Below are 26,038 nucleotides of genomic sequence, written 5' to 3'. Positions count from 1 at the left end.
CAGGTTCCAACAAGTTCTCTACTGCACGGTGGCCCAGTCCTCTTTATCATCAAACTTGGGCAGATAAATAGAAACTGCATTGTCATTAGAAACATGGTCTTTGGGTCACAAGAATCACAACAATCCTGTTTCACAAGACTAATGATTTTTTTTCTATTTTACTAAGAGCTATGTCCTCAGAGGATTTATTAATCAAGATTATCACTCTACTCCATATAAACCTAAGGAAAATATTGGTGACATTTAATTATCATTCATCTAGTGTTCCTTAACCTTTCTCTTAAGTAGATGCTGCAAAACTCTTACCCACATTTTAATATTATTCAGGTCAAGTGAACATGTAGTCTGAAGGAATCCCCTAAAAACCAACCAAGATGGGCTTCCCTGGTGGCGCAGTGGTTGAGAGCCCGCCTGCCAATGCAGGGGACACGGGTTTGTGCCCTGGTCCGGGGGGATCCCACATGCCGTGGAGCGGCTGGGCCCGTGAGCCATGGGCGCTAAGCCTGCATGTCCAGAGCCTGTGCTCCGCAACGGGAGAGGCCACAACAGTGAGAGGCCCGCATACCGCAAAAAAAAAAAAAAAAAAAAAACAACCAAGAGCAACTAAACAGCAATTTACAGAAAAATGTTTGCAACAGAATAGAGAAAAAATAGGAGAATATCTGGATAAGCTACTTCACAGTGGAAGGGGAACTTCAAGGGAATAGACTGAAAGAAAAAAACAAAAACATAGCTAACCTGGGAATTCCCTGGCAGTCCAGTGGTTAAGACTCGATGCTTTCACGGCCCAGGGCCCAGGTTAAATCCCTGGTGGGGAAATAAGATCCCACAAACAACGTGGCATGACCAAAAACAAAAAAACATAGCTAACCTGATATATATATAAATTATCAGTAATAGAAATTGGAGAGTGGGGAGGAGGTGAGTGGGCAGCAAATGGAGGAGAAAAGAAAGGGAAAGCAAAAAGAAGGAAGGGCTAACAATATGCCATAAACTGGAACCCAAATAGGCAGAAAAAGGCTCAGAGACGTTTTAAGAATGGGAGAGTCTAATTCAACTTTGAATTTTCCACTATGTGGAAACCCCATCATCATTATCCCTAAATCTCCAGAGAAATTCTATGAACACGGCTGTCTGATATGAGTAAAATTTTAAAATCCAGGAAACAAAGCTGTGTTCCACATTTGGCTTGACTCCAGGGCAGAGAAAAAGGCAAAACATACAGCAAAAATGAATACTGGAATGCTGAACTTTTTTTGCTGTAATTGCAATTAAATGTTCTGCAGGTATTAAAAACAAGAATGGAGGAGATTCCATTCTCCCAAAGAGAATTAACATAAATTTAGAAGTACACTATCTGGTCAATTTGAAAAAGTTATGAACATCTTTGAAATACACACTTGTCTAACTACATATTAAGTCCATAGCAGGGCTTACATTTGGATGAGCTATTTGCAGAATTTTAAAAAACAACTGTTTTAATACTAATACTTTTGTTTGTTTGTTTTGTTTTGTTTGCGGTACGCGGGCCTCTCACTGTTGTGGCCTCTCCAGTTGCAGACGCGCAGGCTCCGGACGCACAGGCTCAGCGGCCATGGCTCACGGGCCCAGCCACTCCACAGCATGTGGGATCGTCCCGGACCGGGGCACAAACCCGTGTCCCCTGCATCGGCAGGCGGACTCTCAACCACTGCGCCACCAGGGAAGCCCTTACTTTTTAATTAGTTATAAAAAGACTTTAAGATACAATTGTCAGCTTACTAGTGACAAGAATAGAGCAAAGCTGAGATTCTGATTAACTATTTTCAGCATGTTGTTTATTTTAAAAATTTTTAAAAACCACCTTTCAGACTCAAGAGGGCCATCTGCTACACTCAATCTAAAGAATCTTTTAGTGAAGAAAATGTTCAAGGACAAATACCCAGATGAATTTCACCGATGTTCTTCTCACTTCCTCTCACTCTAGTCTCATCTTCTAATCTCAAGATTGACCTTCATATAAACGAATGAATCTAACTTCATATAGGGATGGCAAGCACAAGATTGGTAGCAGAAAAAGTAACCTAAAATGCATAGCACTTATTTTTTCCTATTAATGTTTATCATAAATCTTCTGTGTACCTGGTACACAGGTACCTGCATCTCACCACAACCCTATGAAACAGGTCCTCAATTGTCCTCAATTTATAGTTTAATTTATAGTTAAAGCAACAGAGAATCCAAAAGATTAAGTGACTTGCCCAAGGTCACACAACTAGTAACTGGCAAACTAGGATATGACCCAGAGTTGACTAATGCCAAAGCCTTCCCGTTACACTGCTTACACACTGCATTGCTTTAACTCCTTGAAACAAGCTAAGAAAACATAGAATAAGGAGGAAAATAAGAATAAAAATCAATATTTGCAATCATAAAAATCCGGCTACTTATATAAGCTATCTGAATTGACTTAGACTATATAAATTCCCCTAATTCTAACCAGACAAAAACAGGATCCATAAGAGGGAAATTTTTACTAGAACTCCATCTTATATTGTTAAAGGAACCAGCCAGCTCTAAATCATAATGTTTCTGACTCTAATTACTTTAAACAGAGGTAAAAGACAAGTAGCAAAGCCATAAAGGACTGAGATTAGACTGCTGAACCTAGAGCAGGAATCAAGAGTGCTAACTTAGGATAAAGCATTGCTTATGTTAATAGCCTAGAAAAGGGTCCAGGAAAAGAGAAACAGTAGAGAACTGACTCTCAACTGGAAGGCTATAACAGAGATTATTCATGAATCACAGAAATGAATGAGAACTATAGGGTAAAAGCCGGGACAGAGCTGAGAAATGTGAACTGGAAAGGGTGGGAAAGAGGAGAGTGTTTGAAAACATTGGAAATATTGAAACATATGGTAAACTGTCTCACGACAGTTTGAGCTATGGCATGGTTATATAAATTCCTGCTGCAAAATCTGGTGGCAGATTGGAAGCATGTGTTCCAAAACAATTCCATAAGATTTCCTATTGAAGTTGAAGAAAATGAGTAATGAGAGTTTTATGTCCTTAGTGGTATGTGAGTCTCTTCAAAAGATGGTTTTAGGGACTTCCCTGGTGGTCCAGCGGCTAAGACTCTGCGCTCTCAGTGCAGGGGACCTGGGTTCAATCCCCGGTCAGGGAACTAGATCCCGCATGCCACAACTAAAGATCACGCACGCTGCAACTAAACATCCTATGTGTCGCAACTAAAGATCCCACATCTTTCTCCCTCAACTAAAAATCCCACACTCCGCAAGTGAAGATCTCGCACACAGCAACAAAGATACCACGTGCCGCAACTAAGGCCCAGCGCAGCCAAATAATTAAAGAAAGAAAAGAGATAGTTTTAGCATAACTTTTTAAATGAAAGCACCACTGATTTGTTCCCAATCTCAAATATTTAAGATACATAGTATATGTGATATATTAATTCACTAAATCATATATTCCATATATGCTCCCCTTATAAGAGGGTCCCCCTTTCCCTACTTCCGTGCTCCAGGAGCAGTGAAAATCTTATGCCTAAAAGAAAAGATCTATGAAAGGGAAGGGTGGATGATGAGCTGGAAAGATAGTTTGGGGAGAGACTGTGAAGGAACTTGTGTACAAAAGTAAGAAGTCTGAATTTTATCCAAAGCAAGAGGAAGGCTAAAGAGGTCTTTAAGCTAGGGAATGAATGATTTAAATTTGGTTTTTAAGACAGTACTTTGAAACTATACAGAGGACAAATCCAGGATAGAAACACAAGATCTCAGAATACGAGACAGTGGCAATACTGGTGGAAACACACTGGTGAGAATTCTCACACTAGCTAGATTTTCTGACACTAAATCAATGGAATTTATGAATATACAGGCCCTAACATGCTCTTATTTCAAAATCTTTCATGGCAATCAAACATGCCAGTGATATAAATTCAAATTTCTTAACATGGCATACAAGCATAGATGGTTCTAAATATTTAACAACTGATACAACCATATAAAATTAATATACAAATAAATATATAAATTAACATTAAAAGTAAATTTCTATTGGGTGTAAGATAGGATCAAGGATGTGTTGTACAACATGGGGAATACAGTCAATATTTTGAAATGACTATAAATGGAAATTAACTTTTTTTGTTTTTTTTTTTTTTTTTTTTTTGCGGTATGCGGGCCTCTCACAGTTGTGGCCTCTCCCGTTGCGGAGCACTGGCTCCGGACACGCAGGCTCAGCGGCCATGGCTCATGGGCCCAGCCGCTCCACGGCATGTGGGATCTTCCCAGACTGGGGCATGAACCTGTGTCCCCTGCATCGGCAGGCGGACTCTCAACCACAGCGCCACCAGGGAAGCCCTGGAAATTAACTTTTAAAAATTGTATAAAGTTTTTTAAAAATTATAAATTAAAAAATAAATAAATAAATTTCTTTTTTCCAAATAAGCTATAGATGCTTACTGTGTACAGTAGTCGCTCCTTATCTGTGGTTTTGCTTACTGCAGCTTCAGTGATCCACAGTCAACAGCAGTCAAAAAATATTAAATGGAAAATGTTTATTTCAGAAATAATTCATAAGTTTTAAATTGCACATCATTCTGAACTGCGTAATGAAATTTTAAGCTGTCCCGCTCTGTCCCACCCAGGACGTGAATCATCCCTTTGCCCAGCTCATCCTGCCTATTTGTCACCTAGTAGCCTTCTTGGTTATCAGATCAACTCTCACAGTATCACAGTGCTTCTGTTCAAATAGCCCTTATTTTACTTAATAATGGTCCCAGAGCACAAGACTAGCGACGCTGGCAATTTGAAAATGCCAAAGAGAAGCCATAATATGTGTCCTTTAAGTGAAAAGGTTAAAGTTCTCAACTTAATAATGAAAGAAAAAAATTGTATGCTGAGGTTGCTAAGATTTACTGTAAGATCAAATTCTCTGTCTGTGAAATTGTGAAGAAGGAAAAAGAAATTTGCACTCGTTTTGCTGTCGCACCTCAAACTTCAAAAGTTATGGCCACTTGAATGATAAGATGGAAAAAGCATTAAATTTGTACAATATTTTGAGAGAGCACATTCATATAACCTTTATTACAGTATATTGTTATAATTGTTCTGTTACTTTTAGTTATTGTTGTTAATCTCTTACTGTGCCTAATTTATAAATTAAACTTTATCATAGGTACTTACATACAGGAAAAAACAGCACATATGGGGTTCAGTACTATCCGCAGTTTCAAGCATCCCCTGAGGGCTGTGGAACATATCCCCAGCTGATTAAGGGGGACTACTGTAATAAGAGTTGTACCATAAATTATACACATAGTCATTTAAATAATTTCCAAATCATCTGTTAAGTTTTAGAAGTGTTGATTTAATCTCTTTAAAGGGGCCATGATTTGATATTTAGAACCATACCAAGCTTTTCCCAACATCTTTCTCATTAAAATGAGAGTCATTAGTCCCTGGTACCCAGCAGCAAGCACTTTGCTGCAGCTGTAAGGCAACTGGGCATGCTGCCTGCATGTCATTGTCACATAGCATATGGATGCTAGTGTTTCCCATGAAACCCCTGTGCCTCAGGACATTCCCCCAAAAAATGGTGCCACAGAAACTACCTGCACTGCAGTCTGTTCCATTACCTCCAACAACAGGAAATGCTGAAGTATTAGGCAGGCACTAAAGCTCCAGCTCCAGTCACTATGTGCCTTCCAAGGACCACATTAATCCACACCAGCAATGTTACGAGGACATGTCATTCACCGCTACAGATTGCACTGGACAACATCATTAGGTAACATTCTCCAATAAAAGTTACCAATCTGCGTTAAAGTGATTCAATATTTTAATAACTAGTATCTCTGTACTGGTACACATCAGTTGAACACCAGTCCTTCATACAAGGTCCTGTACAACTGACCCCTGCCAACTAGCTTCTACCACTCCACCCCTTCCTCCCGTCTTTCAGGCACCTAGCAATATAGGAATATTTTAAATGGCTGGTGACAGTTATAACATCAATGGCCACTGTGATTATGACAATTAACATGTTATAGCAATTTATAGCTCACAGGCACTTTCATTTACAGTGTCACCTTAACCTTATGAGAAAGATACTACAGACCCTAATTCCTTACCCATGATTCCAAAATCCAAAAGCTCTGAAAACAGAGCTTTTTTTGTGAGTCTGTGCCAAAATTCTTGATCTGAATGAATTAGCATGAGACTTTATATAGTCTTTATTTAACCTACTTGTAAATATTCATGTTTCACTAGAGAAATATAAATGGGTTCGCTTAGGGGCTGCTGTCCTGACCGGCTAAGAGTTACACATTTCCGTGGCATATGCACCTTTACATTTCTAAAATCCAAAATAGCTGCATTATAAAACACAGCTGGCAAAACAAGTTTCAGTTAAGGAATTTTGGACCTGTGTTTTCGATCTCCATTTACAGAGTTTAGGGAGTTGAAGTGACTTCTTCAAGATAACATAGCTTGTAAATGATGGTGCCAGGACTCTAATCCAGATACCCAAATCTTGTTTTTTATTCCTTATCCAAGACTGACCATAAATGGAACAACCTTTTTCTGCATAAAAAGACACATTTCATATTTCATGTAATATCATGTAAGCATAAGTTAATATAAAAATTTTAAATGCAAAATTTTAAAGTCTGTACCTAACCTTCAAAAAATATATTTCCTGCTGCTTAAATATGTTTCACCCTCACTATTTTACACAAATGAGTTAGGTCACTGTCAGATTTGAGGTCACTGACCCAGAAGTTAAGAGCACCATCAATTTTTATGTTGATACCATTTTTCACTAAAATTCCTAAAAACTACAAAGCAAATTAAACAATTTTTAAAGGCAGAATTATAAATAATTATCCTAGGGATTGACAAACTTTCTAATACCAATCCTGTCAATCCTGTGGTAGTTATATTTTTCAACAAATATTTCTGATTCTGCTTCTATCCATGGTAGGATTACACTTTTCTACCCTGAGTTAGGCATGATCATGTAACTTGCTATGTATGGCCAATGAAATGTGAGCAGAAGTTATATACATATTTCCGAGAGGAAACTTTAAGAGACTTGCAATTCACCAGTCTCTCTCTTCATCTGCTCTCAGGGTTGACAATAGAGTAAAGATCCCAATTGAGCCAGAAAAAACATATAGCATGAAAAAGAAATAAGCCTATATTGTTTTAAGCTACTGATATTTGAGGATAGCATAGCCTACCGTAAATGTATACATGTATTGCCTCTCAGCTCCTAATCCATCCTTCTTTGTCCCACTTGGTGATACTGGATCTGGACTCTATGATCATTTCTCCTTTATCACTTGGCACAATGTTAAGTTTTGTCAGTAGAGGGAGCCAGAGCAAAAGGAAGAAGGGGCTTTTCTTTTTGGTTCTGGGAGTTCTGTAGTGTTTCCTGCGATGCTTGGCTGCCAGGAGCTTACAGTATACCCAGTGGCACTCACTCTCCTAGCACTTTTCAACAACACCCCAACAGGCATCGTTCCAGAAATTTCAGCAGCATCCCAGCAGGCAGTATCCCGACAAGTTTCATGGACACCCATGGGTGGCTCCCCAGTAAGGGACTTTCCTGAGCACTCCAGCCATCTTCTCAGCAGCCAACATCCCCACAGATGATTTCCTGCCTGCTTGCCTCAGCTGGTGGCAGCTCAATGGGACACTGCCACGACCTCCAAAAAGGGCTGAATTTCAGCCTTAGTTATGGGGGAAGGGACCTCTTCCAAGTTTGTTCCTTCCTTGAGTACTCAGCCTCAGCCCTAAAGGAGGTGGCTGTTCTCTGCTACAAGTTAACAAACCTTTACATTAAAATTTCCCTGTTCAAATTACTATTGTAGTTTCTGTCTCCTGACTGGACTCTGTTATCTAGTCTACTCCAACATATAAAACTATATGCTGGACTTCCCTGGTGGCGCAGTGGTTAAGAATCTGCCTGCCAATGCAGGGGACACGGGTTCAATCCCTGGTCCAGGAAGATCCTACATGCTGTGGAGCAACTAAGCCCGTGCACCACAACTACTGAGCCTGCACTCTACAGCCCACGAGGTGCAACCACAGAGCCCGTCGCCACAACTACTGAAGCCCATGCACTCTAGGGCCCACATGCCGCAACCTCTGAGCATGTGTGCTGCAACTACTGAAGCCCACGTGCCTAGAGCCCGTGCTCCGCAACGAGAAGCCACCACAATGAGAAGCCCGCACACCGCAACAGAGTAGACCCTGCTCGTCGCAACTAGAGAAAGCCCGCACGCAGCAACGAACACCGAACACAGCCAAAAAAAAAAAAAAAGAATGGTAATTACTAACATATATTAAAAAAAAAATGCTGAAACATGAATTTGTGTTAGTAGTTTTGAAGGACAGCCTTGGTTATTTTCTTTTTCTAGCTATTTCATAGCTACTTTTAATATTTTATGTATTAAAGTGAAAACAATAGATTATATTTTAACCAGACATAAAATTTAAGTCATACTACATACTGTATCTTTTCATTAAATCAGACTTCTTGGCTAAAAATTATAAGAAATAAAAATAATATATGAAAGCACATTTATTGTGCGGTAAGAAATGGCTCTTCAACCAAACATGCCAAGAGAAACTACATTCTCATCAAAAGATTAAATCCCAATCTTTATTTACTCATACTATAATATAAAGTTTATACTGAGTCTTTTAAAATGGCCATCATTTAATGAAAATGTTGCATTTGGAAAGGTTTCAATAACTCTTCAGTATGTTAGTCATATGATAAATTTATTTATTCCTCAATCTATAAAAATAAATCCAATTATTAACGGAAAAGACTACTCAGGAAGAGTACTTAAGTGTTCTTTATGTGCAGAGCTAAGAACAATTCTCACTGCGTGCCCCCAACCCCCCAACCCCACTTCCCATTTGACCAGTATTTTAATTCAAGAGGAAACTTAAATAAATGAAAAGTGAAGAGCAGATTGGCAATAACTGGAGGGCAATAAAGTATAATAAACCTATGGAAAAGTACCTATTGTAAAATAGGTAAAAAATGGGTTAAAAAACCTATTGTAAAATATTATTTCAAAGATACCATTCTAGAATTTGTGTCTCCGAATACAAAATACATTTTTTAAAATAAGAGTAGCTCAATGTCTCCTTTATAAAAACATATATCCAAACTTAATATCTAGTGGCACTTACTACAGGAATGTAAGGAAAATAATGGTTGCCCAAAGGTGTTCACGTTCTAATCCCAGGAACGTGAATATATGTATCCTTACATGGTAAAAGAGATTTTAGAGATGTGATTAAAATGGGAAGATTATTCTGCAATATCTGGGTGTGCCCAATCTAATCATATGAATCCTTAAAAGAGAAAAATCTTTCCCAGCTGTGGACAGAGAGAGAGGCAGTGACAGAAGAACGGTCAAAGAGATGGCATCTTGAGAACCGAATGCCCCATCGATGGTTCTGAGATGTAGGAGGCTATGTGCAACACTGGAGAGAGGTCTCTAGGAGGTCAAAACACAATTCAGCTGATAGCCAAGAAGGAAATGGGTATCTCAGTCCTATAACATCAAGGAACTGAATTCTTTCAACAACCCAAATGAGCAAGGAAACACCCCCTGCTAGCTTCCAGAAAGAAACACAGCCAGTTCTTTGATTTTGTCCAGTAAGACCCATGTCAGACTTCTGACTTAACAGAACTGTATGATAATACATTTGTATTGTTTTAAGCCACTAAGTTTGCTAGTAGTAGAAAACTAATTAATACAAGGGATACTACTTATAACCTTGGAAGATCTAGGTCATACTTTATTAAAGGAAGTAGCAATGTCTTTTCAACAGGTATTAAAATATTGGGGATTCATAAAAGTATTTATTGAAGATAAACTGGATTGATATTCTCCACAGTTATCAATGCTTTCCTCTTTCAACTAATTTATTTATTTAACAAACACATGATGTTTATTATGTGCTAGGAACTCTTCTAAGAGCTTTATAAATGTAAACTCAATCCTCATAACAGCTTACGAAGTAGGTATTATTATCCCCGTTTTACAGATAAAGACACTGAGGTGCCCAGCTACCAAGTAACAGAGCTGGGATTCAAACCCAAGCTTGTCTGACTCCAGAGTCCAAGTGTTTCAGCACTAGGCTCTTAACTACTTTCCATAAGACTAAACAGCAATGTGATGGAAAGAGACTGGGTTTTGGAGTTAGAAAGAGCTAGGTACAGATCTATGTTCTGTTACTCATAAGCTTTGTAACCTGGATCCTAGTACATAGTAGACACTGAAGAAATATTAATTCCCTCCTTCAATTCCTGCTACAAGTCTAGAGATATATTCAAATTCAGAGAAAACCCTATATGGAAGAGGCTTAAGATAAAAAGTGAACACTAGTCTCATACTCTTGAATTTCCACTTCTCTTTCCTCAATTTTACACATTCCTCTTCAGATCTCAGCTAAGACAATCAATGGTACCACAGCAACACATCTCTAGGAGTACTCTAAGCTCTCACTATCATATCAACAAAAATATACTGGAATTTTACCATTAAGAACATAATTACAGGGCTTCCCTGGTGGCGCAGTGGTTGAGAGTCCGCCTGCCGATGCAGGGGACATGGGTTCGTGCCCCGGTCCGGGAAGATCCCACATGCCGCGGAGCGGCTAGGCCAGTGAGCCACGGTCACTGGGCCTGTGTGTCCGGAGACTGTGCTCCGCAACGGGAGAGGCCACAGCAGTGAGAGGCCCACGTACCGCAAAAAAAAAAAAAAAAAAAAAAAACATAATTACAAAGTAAGGGGGAATTTTTTTAAGAAATTAAACATGAGGTATAGGTAGGGTGAAGCCTCTTTAAGGAAATCTTAGCCATAGATTACCTCAAATGAAGCAGCTATTACACACACCTTCTGGTTCATTTCTTTGGCTCAAGTTTGTTACCACGTTACCTTATTCTTGCATATTTGAAGACTGGTCACTGACCATATGCTAATATTCTTTATCATCTAGAAATCAACTTCATCACCTCATGTTCTAGACATTGAACCTGGTCTTAACAAAGATGTTTTGTCCTCAAAGCTTCCTACCCCTGTAATACCACCATTATTATTGTCCAGAGAATTTTTTTTGTTGGTGGAATTCTCTAAAATGCTAACTACTATTTCAAATAGAAAAATACTCTACACTATAGCAAAAAAACAGTGTCTACTGGTGCACCAGCAAAAGGTGGCTTAATCTCTCACATCCTTGAATAAATATGTATTAAATGAAAAGTTTTTTAAATGTAAAAAATAATACTTATTAAATGTATTTTGTTCTCAACTGTTTTCATCTGCTGCCCACTACTTGATTGTTAGTTTAATACCATGCACCATAACCAACAGCTCTCATGTCCAAGAGAAGTAACAATAAACTTCTTACAAATGTGACCACTAAATCCTAAAGATAATCATTTCTTGAGGTATTAGGAGCTATCCACTCTGTCAGTTAGGTAGTGCCAGATTTAATCATTCATTCAAAACAAATTTATATCCACTTACAACGGACCACCCACTGGGAACACTGTCCTTTTTCTACAATCTATCAGAAAATAGGAAGAAGTCAACAACTATAACATAATAAGGTGTGGTTATTAAGAGTACAAATTCTGGAATATGACTGCTTGGGCTTAAATCCTCGCTCCCTACTGAAAACTCTGAGCATATAACTGGAGTCTTCATTTTTTTTTTTTAATCTGTAAAACTGGGGAAAATAATAACTATCTCATAAGATTGTTGTAGCGGCTGAATCAGATAATGCATATATAATAGAGCATAGCAACAGCACAGTAAGAATTCAATAAATGTTGGCTATTGCCCATTAATGTAGTATTAATGTATATAATAGAAGTATATAACAAGAGTTTGTAAGAGCACAAACGAGAGTCATCTAACCCAGTTTCCAAAAGGTTGGAAACCTGAGATGAATCTCAGTTAAGACCTAGGAGGACTTAGCCAGAGAAAAGTGGCTAGGGCTTTCTAGTCATAGAGAACAGTATATGCTAAACTACAACAGAAGATGGAAAAAAAAAAAAATAGGGAACTCACTTCAAATATTTTGATACAGTCAAAACAGGCAGTGCTCATGAAAGACTGCCAGGATATTAAGGTTGATAAAACATCATAAAGGGACTTCTATGATATACCTAGAAATTTGGACTATATCATAAATGCAATCGGGAGGTACCGAAGAATATTAAGAACATTAAATTTGTATGTTAGAGAGTTGTACTATTATAGAGGTTGGATTACAGGAAGTGAGCCTAAAGAAAAGATCCGTGTTTAGAAATGAATAATTAAGAAAAATATAGTAAAGGCATGAAACAATGCAGTGACAATGAAGATGGAGAGAAAGAGACAGATTTCAAAGATATTTGGGAGATAATAATGACAGGATTTGGTAACTGATTATATTTGAGGGCTGAGGAAGAGGGAGGAAATTAGAATGACTCCCATGACCTCCAGGTTTTATTAACAAATGTTTATTGACTCACAACTACGTGCCTGGTACTACCTTGGGCATAAATAGATGATTAAAACTTGGTCCATGACATCAAAGAAACCTGTTATACTAAGAAGAACATAGAGATTAGTAACTGATACTGAAAATCTGAAAGATTATAAAATAATTATTTACAAAGTGCTATGGAAATTGAAAGGAGAGATACCCAACTGGCGGAAATACATCAGAGAGATGTATCTCTTCACAGCAATGGAGCTAGGCACAAAACAGCATATCAGGTAACGTAAGAGGATGTGCATAATCAAAGAGTTAAAGAACATGACACAGAGAGGGATTTGTAAAAAGATTACTATGATTACATAGAAGGAAGTGGGTTGTGAATAACTAAAGTCATGGTCCATTCACATTCATAATACCAATAAATTTTTACTGAACTCCGGTGTATCAGTCTGGGTCCTGGCAGGAAACAGATGGCATATTCAAACAGAGTAACTAAAGAGAGTTTAATAAAGGGACTGTTTTACAAAGGTGTGGGCAAGGTTTAAGGAAACCAACAAGGGACAGTGCAGTATGGGGGCTAGCAACAGTGGGAAGGAATTTCCAGAACCAGAAGAAAAACAGCTATACTAAGAGGGCCACCAGACTGGTATGGAGGAAACTTGAGAACAAATAACCTGACCTCATTCTCCTTCCATCCAATCTGCCAACATCTCACATCAACAGAACCCACCTGGAGGTCAGAGAACAAGGGAGCCTGCTGGTGCAATCCACAGAGGTCAGCCTCCTATAGTACAAAGCAAAGGGGGAAAAAAATATGGAGTAGATCTGGAGCAGTGAATGGAAAAATACATAAAATGCAGTGGTAAAGTTCAACAACATTCAACTATATCTCCCTCTGGTCTTATAAAATTCACCTCCCAGTTTTGTAAATCTTCCTAACCTTAAGAGTTTGGAGATGGAGTTTAACCATTAGCCTTCAACCTGCAAAACTTTTAACATGAAGCTTCAATTTGTTCTAAAATGGATCCTTAGCGTTGTGAATTTTTCTTTCTCATTATTAAGTCTATATGCTATGTTGGCTTCCAGAGCAAGTATCTCTGTTAAGATACAGTATAAGTACTTTCCCGAAACTTCAACAACAAATCCTCAGTTGGGATACAGCCCAATTGTCACCAGACAGGTGGAAAAGACACTTCCTGATAAATTCTGTATTCAAGAATCAATGACTGAGTTAAGACTTAGGTTAGGTTAGACCAGACAATCGTTGAAGAGAGATCAGCCTGTGATGGTAAAATTCAGTACCATGGAAGTACTTCTGGATTCGACCAGTGCAGATATGAACTTTAAAGCTTTTCCAAAGTTAAATAAATAACAGGCAGTTATCATAAGAGAATTTGTATTAGATTAGGTGATATTAGCCACAGTAAAAGATATGCCTCCAAAATCACAGTGACTTAACACAGAAGTATATCTCTTATTCATGTAAAATCTAATGCAGGGTTGGGGGGCAGAGGGGGAGGATAATCATCAGCCAGAGCTCTATTACATGCACCCACCTAGATACAAGAGGAGCCGGAAAAGGTAGTCCAGGGCTAGACAGCTACTGCATAGCAGCAACTCTATGAAAGAGGAATATAAATCTTTGATGAACACCTAGCTACCTCCACCACAAAGTTCATTTTCGACAAAAAAAAATGTTGTGCCAATAAAAGCATTAATTAATTATTTCAGCTTTCGGTCAAAAGGAATTATGTGTGATGTGATATGTGATTAAACAGGTTTTTCATGTATGTGCCTGAGAAGCAAACCATTACAACAACTGTAATAGACACCTCATACGCCAACAAAACAAGATGGACGTGAGCATCATCTCCATCTGTCAACTGAACAATACCAAAGCATCAAATACCAATAAACACCATTGTGGTTATTCTGCTATCTAGCTATATTATTTAGTGTATCCTTTTTTTTCCCAGTTTTAGCATCCCAGAAGCCTAGTTGCAGGATGTTATATGGAAAATATAAATTAGAGCTTTTTGACATGTATATATAATATAGATATAATACACGTTCATAGTATATAAACTATATAAAAGTTGTTCATTCTTAGCTTAATTTATGCTATGTAGTTGCCCACCAGTTTTTTGGTAACAATTATAGAGAGAGAGTAGGTGAAACAATATTATATCACTCCTGGGTCTAAACCTGTTCTCAACTTTTCCCTTTCTATAATCCTAGCTCTAATCCTATTTCTAGAACTTCCCATCACAAAATCCAACAAAACATAAATTCTGCAATAATTCAGTAAGTTCATATAAAGAGGAAAAGAATCGTCATCAACTGCAACATGTCATCTCCACAGCTAATCTCCTCTCTATATTTTCCTAAAATACACTCGCCATTTCCAAAATTTCCTCAGAAGTGATATAGGAAGATATACAAAAAAAGGAAGTTTGCCCTAATTAAATCTAACATATACAACAAAGACTGCATAATAGTTTTAAACACCCAAAGGATTAAACAAAACCAGTTGGTGAGAAATTCACTGAGACTAAATTGTCAATGGGAGCAAGGAATGTTCAATAAAAGGAAGACAGACCTGGAAAAGATTACATGGTGTTAATATATCCAGCAGGAAAAAGTATTATAAGCAAAGATATTTATTAGCGTTCCTTCCTATTAGGAATGGATTCAAATAGTCCTGACCTTGTTCTCCCCTTTTTCTTTGCCTTCTTTCCTTTCTCCCTTTTTTATTACTGCTCTATTATTTCCCATCCTACCCCCACTACATTCCAAGTTGTAGTCACTTCTAGTACTCATATTCATGTTATAAGTTCTTTAAAATAACTAAAACAATAAAAGAAGCCACTTCCCCACCACCCTCTCAAGAGAACACTGGTCCTGAAACTAGATGGGTTCAGAGAGCTGACAGTCAGTGACATAAGCAGACAAAGACAAATAGGTATTATGTATACAGCAGTCAGTTGAGCAAGTCAGGCATCGTAAGAGCTTACTTCACCCTTTACACACAGTTGTCAAATCGTGGCCATTTGGCTCCTAAATTTTTCAAAATCTGTCCTGCCTCTCCACCTCGACCATGACTGCCTTATTTCATATCTTCATCATTTATCACCCAAATTACTGTGAGAGTCTCCCAACTACTGCCCTTGTCTCTAGCATTACGTATTCTCATCAACCCACTGTACTTGTAAAACTGGTAGGGGGAGGTAGTTTGACAACAAAAGTCTGATTATATTGCGCCAGTGCTTAAAATCCTTCCTGGACTCCCTACTGCCTTCAGGATTAAATCCAAATCCAAAGAATAGCATGTAAAATCTTTTCAACTCTGAACCTTGCCATCTCTCCAGTCTCTTCTACTAACACACCTCCATTTAAACCCTGTGCTCCAGACCTTCTGAACCACTTCAAGTGAGTTTCTCCACCATTCCCTGCCTCTCTTTTACAAATGAAAGGTAAAGTTTTGGGGGAGAGAGATGTGGGAGTTTTAGTATTTTTGTTCGCAACATCTTCCTCTGCCCAGCTAACATCTACTCATCCTTTGAGACTCAGCCTAGATACTATCTCCCCAAGACTGGATCAGGCACTCCTCTTGTATGAATATAGCCACGATATACTGTGCTCAGTGGTCTACTAGCACTTATTATGCAATAGTTTAATTGTGGTTTATCATGGTTCTTACAGTGAGTTCCTCAAGGATTAGCTGATAATGGTTAAAAGTGTTTTTAACACCCAGAGATGTCTGCATTTCCTTACATGACTAGAGAATACAAAAGTATTGATATCTCTAGTCTCTACTATCTTTAATATCTAGGAGTGAAATTTCTAGAAATTTTAAAAGAATAAAGTGTCTGACACCCTCAAACAATACCAAAGAGACAACAAACTACTCACTGGATTATCTAACATATTTTTTGCTATGGTTATAATGTGCTAAAAACAACTTTACAGTGTTTTTTCATGGCACTTTACATCTTTATGTGTTCATATGATTATGCTTGGCCTTGGATTGCCTGCTCCTGGAGGAAATGAATTATTTCTAACCAACACATTGTGTATGTTCCTTACCATTCAGCTCTGTTAAACATACTGGAAATTTGCAAATGCTTTAAAAGTAAAGTAATCATTTTTAAAGTAAAATATTCCTTAATTTGCAATATTCCTTAAATGGAAAATGATATATCACAATATTCTTCTGGTTTCTAGTCAGAACAGATATGCTCTTAGTCCAAAAGAAAGATGAAATGCAATCATACAAAAATACTGTAAGTTTGCTTCCAGTAAAATAAGCAAAACTGGACGTATGTTTAAAACTTACATTTCATTTCAAAAACAAGGGCACTACTACCTAAGCAAACCTTTTTCTTTCAGATTACTGAATTTTGCCTTGAAAGCAAGCACTATCTAAATGAACATTTAATTTCTAAATAAACATTTAATTTCTAAGTGAACATTTAATTCCCAATGTTTCATTCATTCCCCCAACTTTTTTTTTTTTTTTTTTTATGCGGTACGCGGGCCTCTCACTGTTGTGGCCTCTCCCGTTGCGGAGCACAGGCTCCAGACGCGCAGGCTCAGTAGCCATGGCTCACGGGCCCAGCTGCTCCGTGGCATGTGGGATCTTCCCGGACCGGGGCACGAACCCGTGTCCCCTGCATCAGCAGGAGGACTCTCAACCACTGCGCCACCAGGGAAGCCCCCCAACTAATATCTTTGAGTGCTACAATGTGTAAGGCATTGTGTTAGATTAGAAGCTGAGGCTGAAATGATAAATGAGACAGACATGGTTCCTGTTCTCTGGGAGTTTATAATCCAGCAGGGTACACAGATTATAAACAAAGATTCCAATGTAAATTTTGATAAGAATAACTGGGGAAATATTAAAGATGTGATGAAGAATAAAAGAAAGCACTTTCCTGCCCATGTTTTCTAAGCATGGGCAGGAAAGTGCTCTCTAAGGAGACAAATTTGAAGGTAAGGCCAGAAGGATGAGAAAGAGGCAGGCATACAAAAATTGTGTGTATTTAAGGGGCAAAGGAAAGGAGATGAGCATTCGAAACTCTAAAAACCATGCTTCAGAATTAGATTAACCTGATAAGATTCTGAGTCCTCATATATACTATGAATAAGACAAATAAGTAAATACATATTTTTGATTTACTAATAGAGTGAAAAATTGATCCAGGCAAATCTAAGAACAACCACAATGTAATTTCCACAAATTAGTTCCCTCACATTCACCTAGGACAATCAGTATCTTGGCAATAACCAATAACATGGTGTCAGTATTATTTTCACTGCTACACCTTAGTTATCAGACTCCTTATTAATGGTTTTTGCTGAGGAAACTGCTTCCAATTCATCACCTTCCCTCTCCTCATTCTTAGCCTTCTAGTCAAATAATGAAGTCACCTAAAAGTCCTCCAGGCATATTTTGACTTCCCAGTAGACAAGGAAAAGAATCTCTCAAAAAAAGGGCAGGGGGGACAAATTTCACCCAGGAATGCTATAATATTAAGGCTTAGAGACTCCTATCTATAATCAGTTAATAACACCTATTTATTTCACACCTATTTGTGCCAGGACACTTAACTAGTCTATATTGATTACAACAATCCTTCAACATAGATGTTATTACTCAGATAATACAGATGAGGAAACACGGGCTCAGAGAGTTTAATAATGTAAGCAAGAACTTACAGTTATTAATTAGTAAAATAAAGTTTCAAGTCGAAATCCATCTAGCCCAGCACACTTGCCTCCACTACCTCTCTCTTCATCACACTGTACAATCAATTTTTTATCAATATGTATTGTCAACAAGATATTACTTAATTGTCCTAGTTACTTTAAAATATAGAATATATATAAAGAAGTTATTAGGTACTCTCTCATATAAATGCCAATCAATTTTTTAGAATGCATTTTGAATCCTTAAAATCTATAGAGTTTCAAGTTTTGGCAATGAGCATAGTGATTTACATGTACAATAACGATTTTTATTTAAGTCTTCATGATTGTTACATCATTTATCTGACTCTTAAAATGTCATTAGGCTATAAGAAAAAATATGGTAGTATTTTAAATATTAGAATGAGAAAGATCATTCTAAGCATATCACAAAACCCGAAAGCCATAAAATAAAAGTAATAAATTTAAACACATTTTTAAAAACCCTGACTAGTAAAGAAAGGTATAAACAAGGTCATAAAACAGGTGACAAATAAAGAGATTCAACAAATCATTAAAAATGACAAACAGAAAAAGAAATACAAATGGTTCTCAACCTCCCTGATAGTAAGAAAACTGCAGTTAAATCTAGAATGGCATATTTTTCACCAAAACATTGACAAGGACTATCACATACTGAGTGAACAAAGATGTGTGAAAATCTCCCTATTATATGTCACTTATGCATACTTCCTTTGTGAAATTTAATATTTATTATATTTTTAATTTATTAAAATTTAAATTTTTTACTTTATATAAGTTATAAAAAATATAAAAGTTATATTTTATGACCTTTTGACCAAACAATCCGATTTCTAGGAATTTATTCCAGAGACATATTCACACATGTGGGAAATGACATATGTACAAAGATATTTATCACAGCGTTATTTCTAACGGCAAAATAATTAGAAACAACTTAAAGACCTAAGAATATGAAACTAGTTAAAGAAGTTACAGAACATTCATAAAATGGGATATTACACAGCCATTAAAATGAATTAGGCACATATATTCACAGGTATGGAATTGATCTCCTAAGAAGTAAACTGCAGGACACATTGTGTTTCTTTATATTTACAAATATAAACCCATACGTGTGTGCACACACATACCTACATATACAGACACACAGTATTTGATATACACACATATCTACTCTCATGCATAGAATATTTCTGAAAGAGTATACAATATGCTGACAACAGCAGTTGCCTCTGGCTAGGGGAAATAGGTAGCTAAGAAATTTTATACATTATGTATGTGTTACCTATTAAATAAAGGAGTTTATAAATTGACTTTGGAAAGTACTTTTAAAATTGAATTATTAAAAAAAAATTAGAACTGCTTACCTATGTTTTAAATATAAGCTAAATTATTACCTTGATCTATCATGGAAATTTTTACTTATCATCTTCTTTTATTGGGGGAGCAAATTATCCCTTTGACATTAACAGAAAATCTAAACTGAGCATTCTCAGTTTAGATAATTTACATGTGTAGATAATTTACACGTCAAGAAACACATAATTTCTAATTTGTTGCAAAAACACCTCATCTGAAAGACTATTATATGCAGATAGTAGAAACTCAATAAGTATTTACTGAATGAATACTTTTCTGTTGATTTCAGTAGCTTTGCTTTCCTCATACATTTTTTTCACAATATCACACCAAAAACAAACAAAAAACAACAACAAAAACTCGCTGAGAAATATAAACTTTTAATAAATTATGTACTTTTGTCCCAAAAATTTCATTTTCCCAACAAGTTTGGTAAACTACTTGTTAATGAACATTACTACAATTTAAATCAACATTGCTTACTAGGTACCTACCACGTGCAGGTGTTAAGGATGCTGCAAAACACAAACTCCAAAGAAAAGAAGGGTAAGTTTTTATTCTTACCCTCAAGAAGTTTAGTCTTGAAAGACAAGGTTTAAAAACTTTAATCAATAAAAGGACATTACAGATTTTACTGATAGATTGCATTATCCAAACTAAAACTGTTAAAGGAATTTACATAAGGATAAAAAAAGTAATTATTGATCTACTGAGGGATCTACTGAGATATAAAAATGCTTCCAAAGGCCTAATATCTCACTCACACATAAAATGGTATTATTTGATGGTGACCAAAGACTTCCAGAGTATGTGGATATTCAGCTAGACTTTGAAGAAATTGCTAATGATTAAATAAATATAAATAGTTTTTAATTATTCAGGCTCCTTAGAAGAGAGATTACTATAGTGGTCTCAATCAGTTTTGATCGCTCACCTCTCTCACTACAAATATCTCAGGCATGAACTTCTTAAAATATGTATATTTATTTATAAATTATATGCATCTTCACACTGTCAATCTATATATTAAGTATTAGTAAAGCTTAATTTCTTTCTTTTTCAAATAGAAATGTAAATATGTTTTATTATTTTCTTCCTGTAATCCAATACATCATCTTATGATGCCCTTGGGTAGGCACACTCCACTTTGTATGAATACTTAACATGAATATTAAAACTCACAGATCATGCAAAAATATTTCCATGCAACAGTTTCAATTTTTCACACAGCAAACTTATTTTTTAACATAGTTGTTAAAAGGCAGCAGACATGAATTTGAATTTCAGTTTATTTCTCTCTGCCCATGACCTTCTCTCAGAATAAATGTCAACATGCAATTAAATGGACATCACTAAAGAGAAACAAAGTGTAGTCATGACCAGATAAATGGCCCCTAAAACTTAATGGGAAATAGTAATCATTGAAGAATATAAGTATTATTTTTTCTTATAAATAGCATTTGTAACTTAATAAACAACATTGAAAATATGTTACTTAGTAAATTGTCAAATTCTTCAAAACATGTCTTTCACTATTATCATTCTATTATAAAGTCTATCTATTCTTTTCCTCATTTTCTTTGCCTACTCTTAGCTTATTACAAAAGCCAAAAGTATTTTTAAAGAACATTAAAAATTAAAGTTTCAAATATATTATGCTTTAACCTCCAAATAGCTTCTTGTTAAAATGAATACAGAAATAATTCCGAAACCATGTAGATCATTTTGAGGTATGACTCCTTCCAAGTCTCAGTTAGGTAAAAATGCCAATAGATATTTTAAATAAATATGAACAGATTTTTCATCAATGTAATTTCATATACTGTATAACTATATGTATAGAGAATGCTTGTTTCTACCTAAACTATGCAAATATGAATGCACAAACTTTATATGATTTGCACAGTATGTAGGTTTACATAGAAATGTAATATATTCACATGTACCTACCTAGAAAACCCTTTCACACTATATAACATATAGTTCATTTTGAGTAATTCTTAATTCAGTACTCAAAACTTCATTTAAATCTCTATATATTAGAACAATAAATAGATTTGGAACTATAGTGAACTAGCCAGTAAGTACCATGATTTAGCATACCATAAAAAAATAAAAACACATTCTACATCTAAATATGTGAGTCAAAGAAATAAAACCACATTTAACTTGAGCATCATTTTGAAAATACTTATTTTGTAGCAATTATAGTGAAAAATACAGATTCATATATCTAAGTATCAAATCTAAGTCATCAAAAAGCTTGGCATTGTTAGTATATACAGTAAAGTTGAGCAAAATTAGAAGTATGCTCAAAAAACTTTTCAAAATAATGTTTAATTCATTATTAGTTGAAATGAGCTACTCAAATCTCTTAACCTTTTTCATTTCTCGCGTCTACTAATAAATCACACTCCCAAACAAGTATTCAAACCCAGAAATCAGTTTCGAAGAAACAATTCTTTATTTCAGTTAATATGTTAGGAGCACATTTGCTCTCTTAGTGCTTCAATATTTTTGAGAACTAGTATTTTTCTTGGACATGTAAATATATTTGATACATTTGTTATTATATTATTTAAAGGAGTATTCTTCATTAAAATATGCAAACATGTATGTATAGACAGAATTGTTTCTTTGTAAGTGCTAAAGAATACTGAATGCAACAACCTGTTTTTAAAAGTTAATGATCAGAGGTCAGTGTGTTAGTTCCCTCCTAGAGGAACTCTTACACTTTCAACTATGTGTTTCTGTGGAGAATATGGGAAAAGTATATTTGATAACACAGAAAATAACTGTCGCATCTTTGGCATATAAACTGTACAAATTAATATCTTAATGAATAATGCATTTCAAGCAAAAATGAAAGAGTTGAGTTGGAAAAATATCAGAAGGGTTACACATCTTCTGCGCACTCTCTTTCACGTAGTAACTGAGAAATCAAATAACCGTAAAACGTTTAAAAGCAAACCTGCAGAAACAAATCTCTTTGCCAGACTGACAAGAAAAGGAGTCTCAAAGCTACAGATATCTGTCCGGACAGTTCCCTGGTGCTGAAGTTACACAGCCGCTAAACTGCGCGGGTGCCTGGGTGCTGCTTTTACCGTCCCACCCTCGGCAAGATCCCGGCTGCCTAGCCTATCAGCACGAATAGTACAACTTCACAAGGTAGGAAGCATCCCAAAGCGCATTAATGGGAGGAACTAGAGTCTCTTCAGAGTCCCTTCAGGATTAAACAGATTTACTAGTTGCAAACAGGAAGAGCAGCAGAGTGCAGGGTGTTAGAACCCGCCGAGGGGGAGGGGGTGGAAGATGGCGGCGGCCGCACACCCACCCGAAACGCGACAGAGCTTAGGCCCCTCGCCCGCACGGCCTCCCTCCTGCCCGCGACGACAGTGGGCAGCTCTGCTCTCCGAGCCGCCCTGCGGAGGCGGCGACGAGGCGCCCCCGGCGGCGCCCTCATCCCCGGCCGGCGCGCCTTTGCCGGGGTCCCGGCCGGGGAGCACCTGTGCACGGCCATATTGGATTCCTTGCCCCAGTCACTGCCTCCGCGCGGGGGCGGCGGGAAGGGAGAAGGGTCGCGCGGAGCCTGGGTTCAGCCCCAGCCCCTCCGGGGCCACGGAGCCGAACTGGCCCGCGGGGAAAGCCAGAAGGACGCCCGAGAAAATTACAACGCCCAAAGGCTCGCGACCCTCACCTCAGCCGGTCTCGGCGCCCTCCTTCGCCGACACACACCCCCGCGCTCTGACACCCAGAAAGCAGCCCCGGCGGCCGCCGCCAGCCGCAACCCTCATGGCCCGGGCGCCGCCGGCGAGAGGGAGGGCGGCGACCCGGGGCGCGCAGGCGGCCGCAGGGCAGCGACCGAGGGGGCGGAGGGCAGGGAGGGAGGCGGGAAGATGGAGCCAGGTCCTTACTTGAGCACCGACTGTTCCTTCTCCTCTTCTTTCTTCTGCCTATCCATGACCGCCAGGATGATTTTCCTCTCCTCCTCCGTGAGGTGGCTGAGGTCGGGCATCTCGGGCTGCAGAGGCGGCTGAGAGGCCGCCGGGGTGGGAGCCGGGCGGCCCCGCGGCCCGACAGGAGCCGACATATTTGGTGGAGTCTAACCACCCTATGGAAGAAGGGAGGCAACTCCACTGGAGGAGGCGGCGGCGGCGGCGGCGGCGGCGGCACCGGCGCGGGCGGCTGGGGCAGCCTCCGGCGCTGGGACAAATACATACAAATCAATGGCCTTCAATCCTAGGCGACAGCCCCCCCTCCTCCAAGATAGAAAGAGCGGGGGGAGGGGAGGGCGAGCGCGGGGGAAGGGAAAGCTGATGAGTGCGCTCCGAGAAATGTTTCTTCTTCCCGGGGGCGAAGGGCTGGCAAGTGAGCGGTTTGAGGGAGCGAGGAGCGGGAGGCCGGGCCGGGACGCGGAGTGAGCGGAGCGGCAGGGGAGGGTGGTGGAGTAAGGTGGCGGGGACGACTAAGAGTGGGGTGACTGGAGGGAGCGGGCAGGAGGGCGGCGCGCCGGCCGGGGCGCGAGTGTGTACGGCCGCGGCGGGGGCGGGGGGTGCGCGCACCGCTCGAGAGGAGAAAGGGGAAGCTGCGCGACCCAGCCCCCCGGGGGAGTCCGGGGAACTCGCTCCGAGCGCCCAGAGGCAGCGTCCCGCGAGCCGGAGAGGCGCAGAGCGGGGAGGGAGGAAGCAGGGTCTAATTTCCCAGAGAAGCAGCTGAGCCGTACAGCCGGCTGACGCGTCACAGGGCTCCCGGCGCCGCGGAGGGAGGACCCCCCTCTAGCCACGACGAGGAGAGGGCCGCGGGGCAGGGGATGGCCGCCAGAGACCCCTCCGGGCTAGAGCGGGTAAGCGAAAGCGGAGAAGGGATGACAAGGGCTAGCGGCGGAGAGTCCCGGGGCCAGGGCTACGCGGCTGCCAACGCCCGCATCCAAGCGAGCTCCGACGCGCAGCAGGGTCGGGCGCCGGTCCTTCCTCATCACGCGCCCGCCCAGGGTCCCTCAGCCGCCGCCGCCGCCCTAGGGTCCGTAGAGTGGGTGCGGTGGGCCCGCTCTCTACGCCTCTGCTGCCACCGCCTCCGCCGCTCGGTGCCGCCGCCGCACCTCCTCCGCCCCTCCGCCTCCCGGGCTCCTCCCGCGGGGCCGCGTCACCTCCCGGCCGCTGAGGCCCGGGCACCGCGGACGCCCAGCGGGCGGCGGCCACCCCTCCCGAACGCGATCTGTGGACTGGGGCCGGGCGGGGAGATGTTGTGAGGCTAAGAGTGTGAGCCGGGAGGAGGCGGGGAGAGGGAGTTTCAAGGGCGGGGGTGTGGCGAATGTGAGCGTGCGAGCCGGCGTCGGGAGAGAGGAAAGAGGGAGAGCCGAGGTGGTTGGGGGCGCCCTGTGGGTCAGCTGGAGAGGCAGAAGACTAGGAGTGTGGGCACTGGCGGCGGGGCGTGTCGCGTCCGGAGAGAGGGTGTGATCGGGAGTGAGGGCTCCCAGGGTTTTGGAACGGGAGGGCGGGGGGTGGGCATGGTGTCTGGCTGCAGGTGAAAGAGTGTGAGCGCGTGGAGGGACTCTCGAGATGTCGTGGGAGGGGTCCTGGAAGGAGGGAGAGTGTAAGCGTGGCGTGGGGTCCCCATGGCAAAGAATGCTCGGAGAGCTACTGAGCCGAGGGCGTAGGAGAGCCTGGAGAAGCGGGGAGGTGAGATTGGGGAAGATAGGGTTTGTCTGGGACAGGTGTGAGGATGAGGACGAGAGAAGAGGCTGCGAGTGGGAGCGCGAAAGGATTAAGGATCAACCGGAGGGTGAGGATGAGCCGCTGCTGGGCCAAGGGCTTCGGTTCTATTTGGTCCTATTTGGAGGGCCTAGTCTAGAGAGAACTGGCAGGGAAGCCAGGGTATGGGGTTAGTGTCAGAGTCCGGTTTTCCGAGCACAGGGACGGGTAAGATGAAAGAGGTTGAGAGTGGACAGAAAACCCGCTCCTGGAGGATTGCCGTGGCTGCCGCTGCCTTCCGTTATTGGTGGGGCTGGGCCCGGCCCACAACCCTCTGGGTGCGGGCGGGACAGGGAGCTGGTGGAGAGGGGTGGGGTTGAGGCCTGGGGGCGGGTTGCCAGGGATCAGCCCTTCTGCCTGCTCTCGGCAAGGACTGTGGATGACAGAGTTGGGGTGTGTGTGCGTGCGTGCGCGGGTGTGTGTCTACGTATATGTACACACCCCTACCCCACGTTCCACGCTAGCTCTGTTTAGTACCGGGCCAGATTATGCTCTGATGAGTTGTGTTAAGCCCTTTGGGGTTTGTATTATATGTATCTTCTTGGTGTGTAGCAAACTCTCTCCTCCCTCTGTCCCCCAGGTACTACCTGACCAGCTCCCAACTTAAGAGAGCTGGGGATAGACACAGCAGCCCTATAAGTCTCTTGTGATTTCTAAGCATTAATGTCTTATGTT

General features: G+C 40.2%; 1 protein-coding gene across 22 annotated transcripts in view; it reads right to left on the bottom strand.

The window, feature by feature from the left end:
* The window catches only part of RIMS2 (regulating synaptic membrane exocytosis 2), a 591,263-nt gene extending 567,560 nt beyond the window's left edge, over positions 1 to 23,703 (bottom strand). For all 22 annotated transcript variants that reach the window (XM_065895352.1, XM_065895363.1, XM_065895359.1 and 19 more), the window contains exon 1: positions 23,528 to 23,703. In XM_065895352.1, coding sequence (XP_065751424.1) covers positions 23,528 to 23,703 — 176 coding nt within the window. The remainder of the gene's footprint in view (positions 1 to 23,527) is intronic.
* Between the last annotated feature and the right edge of the window lie 2,335 nt (positions 23,704 to 26,038).

The sequence above is a fragment of the Phocoena phocoena genome, chromosome 17 (assembly GCF_963924675.1).
Source record: "Phocoena phocoena chromosome 17, mPhoPho1.1, whole genome shotgun sequence".
NCBI classification, from domain to species: Eukaryota; Metazoa; Chordata; class Mammalia; order Artiodactyla; family Phocoenidae; genus Phocoena; species Phocoena phocoena.
Note: the sequence above shows the minus strand (reverse complement) of the source record. Positions and strands in the feature narration are given on the sequence as shown.